The 19,395-nt window shown below is 42.5% G+C and overlaps 1 protein-coding gene across 19 annotated transcripts in view; it reads right to left on the bottom strand.

Annotated features, from left to right (window-relative positions):
* Positions 1 to 20: 20 nt before the first annotated feature.
* Positions 21 to 19,395, bottom strand: part of MICAL3 (microtubule associated monooxygenase, calponin and LIM domain containing 3) — a 161,711-nt gene continuing 142,336 nt past the window's right edge. For 13 of the 19 annotated variants that reach the window (XM_055712819.1, XM_027807630.2, XM_055712835.1 and 10 more), the window contains 5 exons: positions 18,116 to 18,166; positions 8,464 to 8,529; positions 6,036 to 6,135; positions 5,015 to 5,088; positions 21 to 4,930 (listed from right to left, as the gene is read on the bottom strand). In XM_055712819.1, the coding sequence (XP_055568794.1) occupies positions 4,746 to 4,930; positions 5,015 to 5,088; positions 6,036 to 6,135; positions 8,464 to 8,529; positions 18,116 to 18,166 (476 nt within the window). In that variant the 3' untranslated portion in view covers positions 21 to 4,745. The remainder of the gene's footprint in view (positions 4,931 to 5,014; positions 5,089 to 6,035; positions 6,136 to 8,463; positions 8,530 to 18,115; positions 18,167 to 19,395) is intronic. The other 6 variants (XM_055712829.1, XM_055712833.1, XM_055712836.1 and 3 more) reach the window with 3 other exon arrangements.

The raw sequence follows: 19,395 nt of genomic DNA, 5'->3' as shown, positions 1-19,395 counted from the left end.
AAACGATAACTCCACCAACAAAAAGAAAAAATAATGACTTTATTTTTTTCTTTTTTTAGTTCAGTTGGCCATCTGAGGTGCTAAACTCAACACCAACAAAGCAGTTGTGCATAAAAACAAACAATAAAACACACCCAAACAGAAGAAAACAGGCTGGAACAGATTGGGGTTTTTTACAGGTCGGGTATACGCTTTTCTGTTAACACTCCATACATGCCAACTGTAAAAGCCTCGAACAATCTGAATATCAGAGTTCACTTCTGTACTAAAGGGAACATCCCTTCACCTGGATTAGACCACACACACACGCATGCACGCACAGATACAGAGTATTTAAATTACTGCAATGCCATCAGAACATGGCATTTTCCCCTTCACATCTGCTTTCAGCAACATCCTCATCTACCTGGCTACCCTGCCTATAGCAGTACTCCCCGCAATCCAAAAGCAGGAACTTCTGGAGAGCTTTTAATCTCTGTTATTTTGCAACGGTCGAGACCCAGCAACCTCTTTCTCTGTGAACTATGTACAGGCTGGTTTTTAGTATGCTTTAGAGTTCTCTTTATTGCAGATGGTGATGACTGAAATTCCCATAAAGCCATACTGTGGCTTTTCAGTTTGTATACAGGAGATTTTATAATGCAACACCTTTCTCATCCACTGGTGTGTGGTGTAAACACTTAATTGAAAACTCATTTGAAAAGAACGTTAACTAAACAAGGTGTAGCTGTGAACATTTTAGGAACAGCTGGAAAGAAAATGGAACTGCTGGCTGCTCTAGATCATGCAGTCTAGACCACTTATAATAATTAATAATGTTCAGGATTAGGATGTATAAAAATACTAAAAACCACCAGAGCGCACACAAATGTGGTGACTAGCTCTATGCAAGCACCGTGTTCTAAGAGAGGCCTAGGCATTGCACAAAACTCAGATTCTTGACTGTGGGGGTAACCCAAGGATCCACTGGTGTCTTTACATACAAACAAATATTTACATAAAATGCAGAGACTGATAGAGAAAAGGACTGACTTTTAAAACTTGCGGTTTGCTCTAAAGTATGTTCAGCAACGCAGTTTGTAACATGCCCTAGCGAGACCATGGGGCATTGGTTAACTGAAAGAAGGAATATGTATGGAAGTCGGAGCTGAAACATCTTGTCACCTCCGCACACATTAATTCTTTGAAGCTCAGGATTTTACAGCCATTTGTGAGTTCTAATGAAAACATGGTTAAAAGGAACAGAACACTTAAAAAAAAAAATTGTACTGTGAAAACAGCAGATTAGTTGTTTTTGACGGTCCTCACTCCCTCATCCCCATTTGCCTCCCGGGTGTTTCCAGGAGGTGGTCCCCCTCCCTTCCCTGCCGGGGACTGAAGGGCTCGCCTCATCCTCAGTGTGCCCGTTTCAAAACGAGCACAGGTTAGGTTCTAAGCTCGGCTCTCCTCCTACCTAGTGCAGCGAGGAAGCGGCCAGCCCCTGGTACGGACCGTGTCACATGGGGACAGGTGCCCTTGGTGCCCACTTCTTGGAAGCTGAGGGCCTTTTTGCTCCCCTCATACGCAAAATGGACACACGTCATTGAATGCACATGGCCAAGTCATGTGCTGCTACCCACCTGGGCAGCACAAAGAGCTAGAACATCCTACTTGGATTCTGATACAAATAAGGAATCTTGTGGTCACAAGAGCCTTCTTCAGCTTTAAAAATACAAAATTTGAATTAAAAATACTCAGATAGTAAAAAAACCCAGTATCTGATATGCAAGTCATATTCTTAAAGTGCAACTGAACAGCAAATACAAGTTGTGCCTTTTACAACCATTTTGATATAAAAAGGCCTTTTAACATTCCCTTTCGCATATCTTCAAATAATTTGCGTGTGCGATGTTAGCTCTTCATTTTCACTCTCACTGCTGGAGGCCTTCAGCATAACCCAAAGAGTTCACGTTTAGAATACGTGGTTTTCCTGTGCAGTAGGGCATTACACCCTCAAGTGATACCACTCTTCGGCATAGCAAAGATTGGGCCAGCATCCCCCAGCATGAAAGGGAAAGTAGTAATCTGGTATTTCTTCTTCAGGATTTCTTTCTGTTCTACAGCTCACATTCAATGATATTTTGTGAAGTTTGATGTGGTCCGTATACCTAGCGCACTATAAAATGGACTGAGGCCGATTCTCTGCACAAGGCAGTTCAACACGATGTATCTAGCTTCCCCGTCTCCCCTCCTCCTCTCCAGCTTCCACTGGCCCCTCAAATGCAGACTGTGCAAACTGCTGTTGCCCGTTCAACTCGTGCAGCTGGCCCCCGCACTGGCAAACGGGGGGTTTCTGTTTGCCGGACATCCTGTTGGTAAGCCCTCGCCCTGCGAGGTTGGTGTAGCAGGTACCACTTGCTAACACGCGCAGTTATGAAGTAGCACTGCAGCTGCCTGTCGACTTGGTTTCGTGATCATCTGGATTTAAGTTGTAATGCCTTAGCAGGGGATAAAGGGGAAACACCCGAGGCGGAAAAAACACGTTTCCACAGTTCACCAGCACCACTCAGAGCCTCTGGGGACAGTCCTACCCACTCTTCCTCAGCCCAGGTATGCTCCCGAGCCAGAGGTGAATTCAAATCGTAGACCCTGGCTTACAGATAACCTCTTTGAAGAAGGTAGCAAGAAACCATGCTAACTTCTGTCCTGGGGCAAAAAAATTAAAGGATGCTCAGCCCTGCTTGGGTGATACGCTCCAACAGCGTAATTCAAGCTGAGAGTCAGTATGCTGTATGAGTATGCTTGGGAATGGGACGCATTCTCAAAGACATTGAGGAGGAGGCTTAGTACTTCTTTAACAAGAACACGGTCAGCATCCCAAGGGGGGAAAACCTCTTAACACATCCCATTAAGAATGGGATGCACACCCAATGCACAGTGCTATTTCAGCTCTGCCGGACAAGTTACGGACATAGTGTGTTCAGGGAATCCGTCAAACAGTGAATGGTGCTGAACCGCTCATGCATATCCTGCTCACTGGTTAACGTACAATTACAATGAGTACTCTCCTGGCTGAAAAGCAGCAGCTTCACTAGCTGAGCCAAAAGGAGCTTCTTCCAACAGATGCAGCAGGAAATGTGCTATTTTTGTTTTCATGGAAGTCCCTCTAGCTGTATCTCAGGAGTGTGAGGGTTCCCTCTTTCCACGAGAAAGAGAGACATGGGATATTTCTACCTCACAGTTTTGGCTTGCTTGTTATAAAACTGTAAAATTTAAATAAATTATAGGTTTATTAGTCCAACAGAGGGTATCTGGGATGCAGAAGAAAAGTATGCTAGGAACACAAATAGATTCTTACAACTTCGTGAGTGCTCAGAATTTTGCCATAAAGGAAAACTCCTCACGCAGGATGCATCCATGGGTAAGTAAAGGTTGCCCTTGCTGTGAAGCAGGGACTAATCTGCAGTAGTGTCTTTCTCTAACAGAGTCAGAACAATTCCTCCATAATCAAATATGTGTAACAATTGAATTATTAATAAGAACACTAATAAATAGCCACAGGTAACAATGTCCAGTAATTTAGAAGTGGAAGTTGTAGGATGCAGCAAGCACACACACCCATCACTTGACTTGTCCATTTTTTTCCTAAAGATACAAAAATGAATCTTCTTTCAAGTATTAAAAAAATAAGTTAATTGACATAAAAGGGTCAAAGTGACTGAGGGCCCAGTCAGGTCTTAAGCTTCGTTTCCAATGTGCAAAAACAAAATACAGAGGAAAAAAAATAAAACACTGAAAAGTCTTAATGGTGGTTCGGTCACTTCAGGGCTTCTCCTTTTTAGGGGCCTAACAGCCAGGGAATGCCACCTGGTAACACCCCCGCCCCAGCACACACTTACCACTGTCCCACAGTCAGTATTTTCCAGTGTCAAAACAGTCACAACAAAAACAGAACAAGGAAGCCCACCAGCCTCTGAGCCGTGGCCGTGAAGACTAAGGCCAGCAGAGCAGTAGCTGTCTCTCCAGTGTGTAGCAAAGCAGAGGGCATCTTCCCTCTCTCTTCTTCTCCCCTTTTTTCCTCACATGAAGATTTAGGAGGCTATGATAGGGAGAGTGTCCTCTGATGCCCACCTCTCTCTAAAAACCAGGAGGCAGAGAGTTCCACCACACATACTAGTAGTATCTTCTCTGTCTCATATTTCTTCATATCCATGCATAATGATCAACTGCATGTTTCTTTGGTGGGGAGGAAGACTAAAGCAAAGAAGGTGTCGCCCTGGGCTTCTGGAGCTCTCTTGGACAGCTGACTCCACCATACAGGCTGCTACAGGCTGCTGTGGTTTTCCAGAGAGGGTTACCACTTCCCTCCTTTCTATTAGAACTGATGTAGTAAAACCGGGAAAGGAACGGACTGCCATAAATCCAGTTTAGTTAAGGGCACTTCTTCCCTTAACCTCCTTCCCCACACATGGATTACTCATCTCCCTCCTACCACACACGCACAAATATGGTCCATTGTATAGGACCTCAAGGAGACTCCACAGTCTCAACTCTTTATCTTCAACTTGGCTTGCAAACATGTAAAACTTAAGCTTCTGGAACGAACGCACTTATCAAAAGGCTTCCGAGTGCTTCAAACCAAATCCCTGCATGCCGTTGGACCCTTTGGAGGTTTCCCCTTCAACATCTTCCTATCCATGTAATTCTGGCGAACTCAGGGTAGGCCAACTGGACAACACAGACCAGCAGAGGTAAATGTGTTAAGCTCAGGACCAGTTCAAGCTAAAACCTTTGGAAAGCATAACTGCCTCCAGGTCCTTGTCTTCTTCTTTTTCTCGAAGCCGTTGCTCCTCAAGAAGAGCCACAAGAGAATCTCTCTGCTCCACTACTTCTAGCATCTCGTTCAGGATCCTCTTCTCCTCTGAGAGCTCCTCATCTGTCTTCAGATGATCTACAGAGATATCAAAAACTATCAGCATACACTAGGCTAGAAATACACACATACCATCTATGAAATGTTCCCTTTTGCTCTCACCTTCTACTGCCATCCTTTCCCGGAGTTCCTGCTGCAATCGACTCTGCCTGTCTTCCAGTTCTAGCTCGCGAGCACTGAAAGGGAAACATCAGAAATACAAGTTCCAGGTATATTAAAATACTCCACACAATGCTTCACATCTGTCTCAATTTCTGCTCCCCTTCTAGGTATCTGCTATGCATTTTACCGATCTGTTTTGGAACAACTCTTAAAACACCTAAAAGACACATTTTTTTAAAGATTTAAATGTACTTTCAGCATCTCTGATTCTTTGCCTTCAGCTAGGAAGTGCAATACAGGAAATTGAGCAGAGTATGGGTGGGATTAAATCTAAAACTGGTGAAGGAACAAACAAAACTGCAACACCTCTATGCATCTCCTGCCACTTCCTGCTCTAAAGACAAAGTTACTTAGCAACTAGGGACAGGTCAGGCCATTGCCTTTTCAGATGCCAACACAGACAACACCCTGGGGCTTTTCTGACACAGGCACTAAGACAATCAGCTTCCCTGCTGCCTGGGTCAGCTGACATTCTCAGAAATTCATTTCAGTGAATTTATAGCAAGGGGACTGAGAAAGCTCCCAATTTCATTAACATGGAAAAAGCCTTTAATCATCGGAGCCCAAACAAGAAGCACTGGGATCCCACTACCGGCAGAGAGAAGAGGGCTACGTGGCAAAGGTGACTCAATTTTTGGCTACACTTTGAAAGTGGACTCTACCAAACCCAGGAGTCACACATTATTTCTGCATAGCTCTAAAACACCTGCATAAACAAGACATGTTTTATCCAAGAACAGCTTGGAAAGGCCTCAGAACTTTAAACACACACCTATACTTCTGCACGTGCACAAATAATTGGCACTTTCGTTCCTTATTGCTATTATTCCTTCTTCTACCCCTCTTCCAAAATGTACTTAGATTCTCAGCCAAGAATCAGCTTAAGAGACTGCTGACCTCCCGGCATTATAGAGAAGACATTACTGACATCCTCCTTTTGAAGCTTTGCATGTTCACTCACAATATCATCAGCTCGGACTCGTAGCGAACCAAGGCATTCTTCTCCTGCACCAACTTGAACCACTCCTGCATCAGCTTGGGATCATCCTTCTTACCCATGCCTGCCAAAAAAGAAACCCGGTAAGTTTTAAGGTAACACCCTGCAATCTTTACAAGCTGCAAAAACACAATGGGGCAAAATGTGCAAAGAAAGCCAAGCAAGATGCTGCCAGAGCACTCCCAAGCCGGGTCCAATTCAGTTTGCCTACAGCACACAGAAGAGTGGAAGTCACCTCCAAAAGGATTCTCTTCTCTTTGGAGCCTGATTTTTGGTTGGTTTGGTTTTTTGCTTTCTGCTTTTCTTACAATTACTTGTTTCTTCCTCACTCTTACTCCAGAAAGCCCAGATTTCTGTATGTATTCACTCTTCCTTTCCTTAGAAGAGCTTTATAGATCTCATGCCAGCTACTTAAATGTATGCTCATCAGAAATGGATTCGATTGCCACTCCATGTGTTTTACCTTTATTTTCTTCAATTGCATGTCCTCAATCTTTTCTTTTACTGGCCAAAAGTAATGTCTTCTCTTTTTTTAATAGCTAAGTAATCTTTTTCTGACTGCTTCTCCTAGTCACGTATATCTATCCATCTTGAAGATCCCCTCTGCACAATGAACACACAAACTACTACTGTATTCCACATCAGCACTGGAAAGAAAAAAAAACCCCAGACACATTTGCTAATGCCAAAGCAGAATAAAAATACCTTGGGCCTTTGCCACCTAGTAAAGAACTCTTAGTTGGCATTTCATTTATTTTAAAACCAACTCCTAAAGTTACTCAGTAGTCCACTGATGAATCTCATATCTGTCAGGAATTATGCAGAATAAATTGCAGAATGCTGTTCCCAAAGCCAAATTATTATCTAATTATTCTATCAAGTGCAAAACTCCTAGTAATCTCCTGGTCTGGGCCACTGTTTCCACACTACGTGCTGCGGCTTATACCAGACACCACCAAGGACAGTAGCAATGTGCTTGCCTGTGTGGAAGTGGACGCAAGAGCAAGGCCTCAAATCAAACTCAACAGCATTTTCATGCTGCTGCACGCTATCATCTTGCACTGCATGTAAGTTAGACATCCTAAAGTAACTAACATCCCTGTCTGTGTTTGTTATTATGGACAGATACTAGCTACATCAAGAGTAAAACCTCTCAAATAGTCATTTTGATGCCAATGACAATCAAGCAGCAAGCTTACTACTCGAACTCTGGGAAACACTTCACAAACAGCATATTAATGGCTAGTTAATTCAGACCTGTGCCCTGCCTCCACCCTTAGGATCTCAGAGAAGTGCTGCACTGGAGCTAAACAAAGGAGAGCCTACAACTCCTACTGAACTCTAGCTTGGGCTGAGAATACCTGCCTTTGAAAAATCGTAATAGCAGACCCTTGGGGAATACCAGACCCGGTTGTACCACCCTAAGAGCCTCTGGCTCCGTGGACTTTACACCAGTGTATTGCTCAGTTCCAAGCATTCCTTTCTGAGCATCTCTGCACAATATGCCCATGTGGCGACAGGAGAGGGAGACTGTACATGCAGATGTCCAGTGCTGTGGCGCCATGAAAACACTGGGAAGTCTCCCCATCCTTTCCGATGCCAGGATGTATAGAAAACAAATGCCTCTAAGAAAAAGCCAAAAACACAACGCTACTGACCTATGAAATACGTAAGTATTTTTAAACAGCCAACGAGCAGAGGAATAATGGGAGGATTGGAGAGGGAGCACTGACAACTGATGTGAGGGAGCACCATGGAAAGCATAGTAAGTGGTTAGCAAAATTACACCATGAACACACATAAACAACCCCTTCCCCCATGCCTTGGCAATGGAAACTCTACAGCAAACTCCATTTGGGACAGTTAAAGAATGTACTCAGCAAGACAGATGAGGGAAAACTGGTCTAGCTTAAGGTTTGTTGGTTTTTAAAGTTCAAGGATGCTTTTGCAAACCAGTCCTTATAAAGACACAGTATTCCTTTAATCCATACATACTAATTGAAAGGTCATATTTAAGGAAGCAGACTGTCTTCCCTTACCCCACCTTCCAAACATCTTTCAGGAGGAATAGAGAAATTGAAGCCACCAAATGAAAACAAACTTTCTAGTGTGATGTTACTGCTCCCACTGCCGCTGTTCAACATCCCTCCCAGTCACTACACCTCACCTAGCACAGCTGGGACTAGCAAAAGGGATACTGTACCTTTAATTACTCAACACAGGCTCAGAGAAGTTGGTTACCAGGTTGCTACTGAGAAGGCTGGTTTAGGGACACAGCAAGAAAAGGGCTGGGGACAGGGATGGGGGCCTTGTGTTCACTAGCTGACTAGCACTGCTACGACAACCCAGCCGTGGCATCAAGGAGAACAGGGAGTGTGTGAGGTTACGTTACCTTCATGGGCACAGCAAGGGCAGAAGGAGAGAGGTCTACGACGTGGTGTCCCGGCATTGGGCTCAACTTCAATAGGACCAAACGAGGAAGAGGAAGAGGCAGGAGAGGAATAGGAAGTTGGAAGTGGAACGGAAAAGGAGGAAAGGGGTGAAATAAAAGACAAGCAAAGGACAAAAAGCATAAGAGTGAGAAAGAAAGGAAACACAAGAAGAAAAGAAAAGAAAAAAATACAAGAAATGGAGAAGCAGAAACAAGGGATACAGTCTACAGATGAATAATGTCCCTAATAAGCACAGATAATAGGTAAGAGGTAGACTGAGGTACTGATGAACTCTTACTGAGTTGTACAAATACCAGGCAGGAGGTTATTGTTACTCTATATGTCCTATCGTACATTTTTCAATCACATGGTCTTTAACTGAAAGGTTTGTGAACAAGATGTCAGGATGAGCAGAGATGAATATTTGACTCCTGCTAATAAATGTCAAATTTCAAGCAGGGTTACAAAAAGTCTTGCCTGCATGCATAAGACACCAGCTGTAAGCAGCCACCCTACCTTAAAGCTTTATCAGGACCATGCTCTTATTACCATGGCAGCATTCACTGATGGTAAAAGCGTCCATTTTAATGGAAAATAATTTCTTCAGAGAGGGAACATCACAGTGAGAATCTGATTAACATGGAACCAGCCTGCCAGGATCTGCTGTGTCAAGTATGGCGAGCACACATGTACTCAACTGGACTGTTGTGCTTAGAGGGGGAAAAAGGCTTTTACATGGATAAAAAAGTGATTTCCAGCAGGGTGTCTGGGGGCAGTGACTGACTGAGGGCTTTGCAGAGTTAAACCAATACGTTTAAAGTTCTCAGTTCTCCCTTGACATTCTGATTTCACAAAGCATTTTAAAGCTTACAAGTCCTCGTAGTATTGGTGACATACTGAATCTTTTTCATCTTTTCTGTCAGCCACTGAAGAACAAACATTCCTCATCTCTAAAATGGTTCACTGAGGATTTGCTTTTCAGTTGTACTTAACGTTATAGAGATAAACAGTAGGAAATAACCAGCATCATGAACAGTTACAGGAGAACATATGCACCAGGAAGGTGATGAGCCTGAAACATCAGAGCTAGCAAAATGGAACTCTTACTGCACTCAGTGCACAACTGCATATATAAAGAGGAGGCATTTCTTGTGTTGGGAAAAGGCATAAACTCGACAACAGTGTTATGGTAAGAACAACGCTTGTTTTGGAGAAGTCAGCAGTTACGTGGTTCAGAGAAAGCTTTACAGAACTAGACTACTGGCGAACTGGGAAGGCTTTAGAAGGGACCATCACAGAACTAGACCAGCACACAGAGGACACACTGGAGCGAGGGGGAGAGCACATCAGCTTCAAAGCCTGTGACTAAGCAGCACAGCTTTCTCAGACAGGAAGAAACCTCTGTACTGGGAGCAGGAAGGGGCAACAGCAGGAGAAGTGCCACAGCTGGCCATATGACAGTTACAAATAAAGCATCATACCAACATTAGTTGACAGTACCAGAATCTGAGTTATAGTTGTTTTGAATTTTCCAACTTCTTCATTTATAATGAAAAAAATACTAGAGCTTTTTTTCTACGATTGCCATTTCCCAGATTGGGTTACAAAAGCAAACACAAACAAGAAAAAAATCCCAAACTGCAAAGGCACAGTGAAGAAGCTTCCACACAAAGCAGAACATTTAGTCTGTGATACTTACAATATTTTTTATTTCACATCCTATCTTATTAATTAATTTTTCTATATAAGCTTTAATACTCTAACTTGGTCTAACTGCTATTTTGTGGGAGTCAGGAGACAGACATTTAACTGTATGGAAAAATCCACTTCGGTTTTCCAAGGTTTGAGATTTCATTCAGAATTGTGGGGCTGGGGATGTTGATAACCCAAGCACAGCTATACTTACAAATTTCAAACCATGGACATACAGACTTGGTGAAGAACTTCCCGTTTGCCATATTTGATGTGAAAATAAATACCTGGTATATGAAAATGCCATTCACCTCATTGTGATATGGCCACAGACTAGTAACTTTTGTCATCAGTAAGCAAATGGTCTGACACTAGGAGAGGATACCATCTTTGGTCTCCGGTAGAAAGCCACAGGGCTTACAGAGCAGAAGACTGTAATACAGAGCTCACTCCACACAATTCTGTTTTCTGCCTTTGCTTTTAGTTGCCTTATTTTTTAACAGAAATATTATACTCCCACTCTTGTCTAAGGAAAATTTGTCCTTGAATCAAGTTACAAAGTCCATGGTAGCTGTAACAGTCCTGCTACTGGAACTGTTAACATTGTTTTTCAGTAAGACAATGAACATAACCTGTATTATTATGATCCTTTCCAACTACTCCAGATGTAAATTATAGCTGCATCAGTGAATACAGGTTACATGATCATTACAATTACTTTAGAAACAACTTCTGTCCAGACTAGGATGACTAGCAAGGCTTCAAAAAGTGCTCCTTAAGTACTGGAGGTCCTAAACAGCAAGGGCAGAGGAAAGTGCAACCCAAAAACTTACCTCCTGTGGTTCCCTAAAGCTGTGAAAATTATTATGCCCTAAAAAGTGCAATAATCTGAAGTTGCAAGTATTATAAAACACACCATGCAACAGAATTTTAAATATATTTTTTAAAATTTATCTAAGGTGCTAGTTACAAAAACTGCAGCCCCAGCCTTGCTAATGAAGAGTATCCATGCGTGGTATGTCTCTAAGCAGATTGAATAGGAACTTTCTAATTTTAAAACTATCTTATTTCCTGAAATGGGGAAAGATTTTTCACTGACAGTAACCAATCTTTAAGTTTCGTATGTTTCACTATCCCTCAGATGAACTCTTTCAAGAAAAGGAGTCTTAACTGTTTCAGAAACAGAAAACCAGAGGGGGGAAAAAAAGATTACTTGCTAAATGGAAAAAGCATTCCTTCCTCAGCCAGCTGACAATTTTAGACAGTGAATGTATCACCAGATCATTCACATGCCTATCAAGGTTAATTTTTAAGGAAATATAACTTCACAGCAAGAACTCTCACAGTGTACACATATGTTGAATGATAATCCTGGGAAAAGGCTGAGCTCCTTGTCCAGTACTACCAAAAGGGAGAACTCTACAACACCCTGGTCCACAATACATTGTTAAAAACTGTCTCATCTACGTTGCCCTCATCACTTGTCCAATTATATTATGGAAATCCTTACATGTCTCCTTATTTCTCCCAAAGACACTACTAATCCTACAGTAAATAGTATTATTATATTATTGCTTAGAGAAATCACCACCTCGTGGTCTCATCAAAATAAAAACATGATCGTCACTGCAAGACAGTTTCCCAGGCCAAGGAGTCGGGGCCAGATGGGAAAAACTCTTCTGTCAAAGAAATTTAAAAACACATAAACAACCCCCTTTCTGTTTAAGTCTCCCCCACCACCAAAAACCCCAGGCCAGGTCTGGCAACACAGGTCTTCATCCACAGCATGGAAACAGTGCTGCTGGAAAAGCAGTACAAGCTACCACCCACTGCCTCGCTGAAGCAGCTCATTTGGAAGGAGCTGAAGGGCCAGAGAAGAACCATTTCTGTGAGCATCCACTTCTTAGGTTCCCTCTGCGCTGTCAGCAAGAGTCTGAGGTGTGACTATAGCTTCTGGACAGAAAATTATCACTTCTTTTTCCCCAGAGAGGCAAACCCACCAACAGACTGTGTTAATCACAAACGTTTCCTTTTCAACGCCACAGGCCAACTTTTCGGAACACACGTAAAGCCTTCAAAGCGGAGGTCAGCAGCCCAAGCTGCTGGGAAGCAGAGGCGTTCAGGAGAGCACATGGGAAGATCGGTACAGAACCAGGAGCTGCAGCTCGCTGAGGAAAGGAGTGTGCCCCAGCTCCCAAGCACACTGAAGAACCTGGAGGGGTAGGAGCTTTACCCTGCAGATTAGCCACATCCCATCAATAAAGTGACCAGAATGATCTCACCTCTGTGAAAAACAAGCCTTTCTCAGATCTTTCTGAGAAATGTTTCATGTAGCCATGACAAGAAAGATCTTGTTTGTCATAGTACTCTTGAGAGATTGCTACAGTGGTGGAAACAAAGAGCCAGGCCAAGAATAAATACTATAGCTCCAAAGCCTCTTCAAAACAAGGGACAGAAATTGTGCAGTCACCAGGAAAATATACCTTCTTCTTCACTGTATCTTGTGTTCTTTGTTACACAAGCTACACTGGACTGTTGTCTGCTTTTCTACTTTTCATTTACCTATTGTTTAAAGAAAAATACTTTAGACTTGTTGTGTCTTTTTCTGCTATAGCTACATAACACTTCTTCACAATCTGAAGCACAGCAGTAAAAATGACCGATCAGGATGAAGAAAGCACAGCAGAAAGCCTGGGGTGGCAGACACCGTCATCCCCAAGCTACAGCTCACCTTGATCCCCTTCACTATTTGCCCGTGTCCTGTGTATGAGAGCTGTGATGATTTCTGAGAAGCGGTGAGCCGCTGCAAATCAAAATGACTTGAACATGTATACCACTGACCAAATGGGATTACATCCTTTTCAAGCTTTGCATCCGAAGACTTTGATTTCTATATTGCTGACTTAGCAGGGCAGTTTGGAAATCAGCAACACTGGGCAGGAAATCCATCTCTGAGGCTAATCTCAGCTCTCCTGAACCATTATGCTGGCACTTGACTCACAAGCTAAGAGCACAACACTCTAGAAACTCTTACTGCACTAACAAATTCCATCATTCATTGAGCAGGCAGGCAAAGAGCTCTAATTTTAAATCAGTGCTTAAAATAAGAATCAGTCCAAAAGAGATCAGTAAGACAAACTGACCATGGATCACAGGAAATATATTCTTTCTCACCTTTTAAAAAATCAGTTATTGTCAGAAACCTGAGTATTCAAAAATAAAACATTCCAACTATTTGGTGAAGCTGTTCAACAGCAGTATTGTAAAAGAGCAAGAATACAGAAAGCCACCTCTTGGAGAATAGCATCCACCCAGCTGCAGGATTATAAAGTTGAGGGCAAGGATTGTGACAAATATCCCATAATTACTCTGTGTCTGACTTCACAGTTTACTAAAACAATCACTAGAAGAAACCTGGGGAAAACTCATAGACCACTGAATTGTCATGCAAACCGAACCGCACCTTTATCTGTCCAGCAGAAGGGGGGTGGGGACAGAGGCAGGGAGGGGAAAGAAAACCAGGGGAAGCAATAGTTGGACCAGAACATACATATGAATGACTGCACAGAAATCTTCTGTTTCTACTAGACCTCAAGGCACTTCAAAATGCAGAATTAGCACAGTCCTGCACTAAGCCTGCCTCCCAAGACTGTTAGTTTTTGTGTGCAGTTGTGAGAGGTGTGCGGAAAGAAGCAGATAAATTGTAATTGCTCGCATCCATTACCTAACAAATACTTTAATTATACTTAAGTTCTGCTTTATCAAGTGGTGTTTCCTGCTCCAAATTTACAGCAAAGAAAACATGTTGCCAATTCACTTCAGTCTCAAAAGCAGCCACAGACTGCAAAAACAATGTTTATCTTACAACTCCACTCCTCTTCCAGAAGAGCTAGGTTTGCCAGTCACCAGAAATAGGACTGTTTCCACTTCAGTGCATCAGACTCCAGCCCTGCAGAGTTAGATCTGCAGGGCTTTAAAGGACATGGTCAGCTCAAGTATTTTAAAATAAGTATGTTAATTAAAAGTGAAGTTTTTAAACAACTTCTAACAGAGTAACTTAAAAACAAGTACAAGGTACAAAGGATTTAAAAAACCCCCACAACTGCACTTCCCCACCCCCCCACCCCCATTTACCTGATGTTCTTAAGACTCTTGTCAAGAAGGGAGAATGTTATGTCTGAAATCAGCACTATGAAACATACCAGCTCTCTTCCTTACATCCTTCTTGTCTGTCTCGGCATACTCAGCCAAGAGCAAAGCAACACAGGAGTGTGGGACTCTTTCCTCAATGATTCCCTGCTGGGTCTAAGGAAAAGGGAGCCACTCACTTGAACACAGAGGGAACACCCAAGGTGCTTCCACAGGCAGATGAGGAGCAGAGTCGGACAAAGAATCAGTGTGTAAGGAGGAACTGGGGCTGGAACTAATCAAGCAAGGAGACTAAGAATGCAAACTACTAAAGGTCAACAGACAGAGAGGATAGGGTAAAAGGGGTAGGAGGTGAAAGGAGAAGGCAGATTTGTGGAAAAGATATGACCTACAATTTTCCAGACAAGCCCAAAAATTTTGGGAGGCCAGAGGCAGGGTCTGAGACTGTGGGGCTCAAGTCAGTGGGAAGACCAGAGCAGGAGTGAAACACTAGGAACAGCTACTGGGGAGGAACAGGAGGTCCGAAGGGTAGAAGGCTAGGACTTCTTTGTCAAGAGAGTAGGATTAAAATGAAATGCCTGAGAAGCAGAAACTGGGACTGAGAATGAAAATGGATGTGGAGTAAGGAGCTTTGGATGGAAAAAGACAGGATTAGGACAAGGACTGTCTAGAAAGCGGGAATAAAAGGGACAAGGAGCGTGTATCCCCCAGACCACTGCATCCTTCCAGTGTCTGGCTCAGAATCCATGTTTTCAAGTCTCACCATTCCACAGCTGCCTGGCAAACATCTGTGAAATCCACTGATTGTGTCCCATTTCCTCTCCGTAAGGATCTATACAGAGGATGACAACCCAGCATTGCTATCCGTTATTCCATGAGGGCATGAGGCAGAGTTCTCTGCAGTGGGTCTAAAGGTTATAAAGCCGTTGATATATCAACGTAACACAAAATCTTAATTTCAGTTGACTTTAAAACCTTTGTAACGTCCTTTTAACGTAACTGCGTATACGATATACACACAGGGGTAATTACTCAGAGTTGAAATTTGACCATCTGTAGTGTGAAATGAAACATCTGCTTTACAGCAACGGTACATGACATTTTAGAACAGGAAGAGAGGATTATGGAATCTGGGCAGAGCCACGGGAGGAGTTAAGATAGCAATCTATAATCCTGCAAACTGGAACTTGACCAAGGATGTCAGAAGTTACCACTCCCTTGCAGAAGCTGTTGCGCAATCTGTAACAGCTATGAAATGCAACCCACATTAGTGTAAAGGAAATCCAGAATTAATGCCCTTAACATTCAAAAATTATTACCTACTCACAGGTAACTTTTCGAAGTATTTTACAATTTTGCTTATCATTCTACTGACAGCATGACTCTAGAGTCATGCCTATGCCTCAGAGACACAAGTTGCCAGTAGAATAATTAATTATGTAGTTATCCTAGCTGCTCATAGTGCAGGACCATGCAGCCACACACTCTAGGGATTTTAACGGCACTCCACCTAGATGCAGCGTTCTGCACAAACATGTTAATTCTGAAGCTGAGATCTAGATCTGCCACTGAATAGTGGCAAGTATCATCAAAGTCATGTATCCCTTCTGGCAAAAGTGTTCTGGCAGCCCCAAAAGCAAATACAAAGCAAATTACAGACGAAACAATACTATAAAGACACATACTCCAGGCAGGCTATACTGGCTCACTGCATTTAAAGGGATACTGCCCAATACAGTTTTTTAAAGTTTGTTTCAAAACAGGTATTTTTGAGATGAGCAGAAACTTGATATAGCTTTAAAACAGATCAACCATTTTTAAAAAACGTGAACGTTGTCTCTGTTTGAAGCCCAAGTGACTGAGTTACCATGTAAGTAAGACCAGCCTGTTACAGAAGATCAAAAATGACCACTCTGAGGTGACTGTCTGATTTCAGAGAAATGGAAAAAGCAAACATGCAAAAAAGATAAACAGTAAATTCAATTTTCAGTTAAGAATTTCTGCAACACAGTAATTGTTAAGTGACAGTGTCCCTTTAATTAAGTATTATTTTGCTTTTCTTAAAGCCACTATTAGTGATGGGATTTTGATGGGATTGCTGTCTCTAAAGAGGCATTAGGATGAGAAGCAGGAGGAGGGAAAAGGCATAGTGGAAATAGCATTGAACAGGGATAAGGGTCTGTTAAGTGTAATTCAGCATTAACCCTTTTACAGCTCCTACTCTATGCACATAATGAGTATGGGCCAGCCCTGACGGACATAACTAGAAAGAGGGTTTTGAAGCTTCTCTGCAAGATACCCCAGGAAAGAATGCCAGAGGGACTGAACAGTGAACGAAGCACAGGGCTAGTGGAGAACTACCACATCAAAATCAGCACAGGGGAACTGGGAAACAAATTAGGTTTACTAAGGAGAAAAGTCTTTTGAAGTTTGTACTTTGGTGGGTATTAACTCAAGTGGATGTTCTTCACGAAAAGCCTATCGTGCCAGGACAATTCCCAACAGACAGCTACAGGCAGATACTATGTGGGACAGCCTCCCCCAGGAGGAGGAGAAAAAACGACAGTTAAAAGCCTGGGCAAGATTATGTTTGAAGGATCAAAGGCAAAACACAATGACAGCAGGGAAGACTTCTAGTAATGTGCCTTGAATCAGGCTTAGAATGTGTGGACTTTCACTCCGCAGAGCTGGACTGTAATGCACTCCCTCCACAAAAACACAGCTTAGATCAAGTAGCTTTATACTTTGAAAGACAAATGAAATGAGACCCTCGTGACAAGGCAACCATGCAGAGTTTGCTTTCTCTTGGATTTGCTAACAGATGCATTCATTTCACATGAATAGATTGCGGGTGATTAAAGTAGCCAAGGGAATTTTAATTTACAAGATGGGCAAATGCTAAACAAATGCCATTTGCAATCCAAAAGTTATTGACCTATAAGGGATTCAGGAAGTAACATTAATTAAAGAAATGAAGAATCACGGTACAGAGTGATGACCAGATTATAACTGCTAAGTAAAAAAAGAGCTAAGGTAGTATGTGTTTAGCACTAAATGGGATATTAAGAAAAATAACACAGCAAGAAGTTTATTAGCTGTGTAATGATACAAACTGGGCTGACTGGAAATTCAGGAACAGCAGATTCCACCAAAAATGACTGGAACTCATAGCAGTAGATTCTTTCCTAACCTTACAGTAAGACAAAACAAGAAAGAAGAAGTATCTGTCGTCATCTACAAGTGCTTCCATAGTCCCCTGAGGGAACGTTTTTGTTTTGTTAGATCATCAGCAAGCTCTGGCTTTTCTGGAATAAGCAATCAAGCCTCGGAAGGGCAACAGGGAGGCAATGACATGACTACTTCTTTACAGTAATGTCGGTTCTTGGGAGCAAGTCAGTTCTGCTGTCCCCTTCACATCAAAATATTTTCCTAAAGAGGATTTCAGTGGTAGAGCTGGACTTTGCAAAGAAGAAGCAAAAAACCAGAACGACCTTCCACTCCTAGCAGGGAAGGTGGCTAGAGTGAAAATAGTAAGTAAATTTTGAAATAATAAGCACTTGTGGAAAATAGAAGAGGGAGCCTCACACATGGTTTGTGGAGCATGCCAGGATCTCCTCTTCCTGAGCTGGAAAAGGGGTTCTGCTACAGCCAGTCATGTGCAAGGGCTGTTTCTTCTTGTTTGTGAGCCAAGGATAGGAGAAGTAGGTGAAGGGAGGGGTGGGGAGGAGTGTCAGCAGGGTTAGTGTCAGCAGGAGGTTCAGCCATACATACCACCCAGATGCAAGTCGATGAGGTCACTGTAATAAGACTCTCCCCAATAGTCTACAACAAGGAATTGGTGAAGACAGTTATTGAATCAGATACCCACCCTAGCCCCACACAATCAAAGCAACGTCTGAAAAAAAGACATAGACAGAAACAAAAACAAAAGGCAAACAAGAAACATGCAGCTACACACATAGGCGCGCGTGCACACACAGAGACACACATATATATAAATTATGTCTCTTTCTCTGTATATATACATATATGTAAAAACACACAAATATATCACAAACATATATATTGGGAAGATGAGGAGAAAGTTCCCAGCAGACAGGCAAGGACTTCCAAGGGGAAAAAAATAATCAAGAAGTCTACACAGAGACACTTCACCTATTTCAGTCTGCACCGGTACCTGACACTAATGTCTCTCCTGTTCTTGCTGAGAAAAGCAGAACTAATCTTGTTGCTGTCACACTGAGCAATATGTCAGAAGGAAACAGCGTAATTTCTTAGGTCAGCTGCAGGAAAGGTGCAAGGGTGATTCCTCGGGAGGCGAGTGAGTGGAGGATGCGTGTGCACAGCACATGGGTGGAAGGCACTGACGGCTGACACAAATGGCAAACGCCTGAGTGTAGAAAGACGGGTACATGTGTTTCTGCTAATGCAGTATCTATGCCAGGGAAGAACCTGAGCAGGAGGTATGTGGAACAGGGACATGTACGTTCACAGCTGCTAGAGAGGCACACCACGAGTCTAGCACCCGTTTCTTTGGGGAAGAGACAGATGGGAGTACTGAGAGCACTATTTCTCACTACATATGATTCACTTGATGTAAAGAGGTGGTTCTTAAATTTTTCAGTATTGACCATCTTCCCAGCTCTTAAAAATGACTATCAAACTATATGCTAAAGGAGGACAAGGGAGAAAAAACAGAAGTTCCAGATATTTCTGATTTGATGATCTCAAAGGTCTTTTCCAACCTAATGATTCTATGATCCTATATTTTTAAATTAATAATTGAAAAAAATGAAAAATCCACACAGGAAATCAAAGCCATAAGCATGTCCAAACAGGCGAATGCACTATAATACAAAGTACTGTTACATTAATTGCAATACCATTCAAGGTATCTCTTGGGACACTGCAGAAAAATGGGAGAATTCTTCATTGAGATCATCCTACTTTACCTTTGCAGTGAAATACCATGATGCAAAAGAAAGGGGGTGAGGGGGGAAGGAAAAAAAAAGGATGACAAAAGCTTAGACCACCTGCACATGACAAACTTG

The sequence above is a fragment of the Falco cherrug genome, chromosome 5 (assembly GCF_023634085.1).
Source record: "Falco cherrug isolate bFalChe1 chromosome 5, bFalChe1.pri, whole genome shotgun sequence".
In the NCBI taxonomy this organism is placed as follows: domain Eukaryota; kingdom Metazoa; phylum Chordata; class Aves; order Falconiformes; family Falconidae; genus Falco; species Falco cherrug.
The sequence above is the reverse complement of the archived record's forward strand: the minus strand, read 5'-3'. Positions and strand labels throughout refer to the sequence as shown.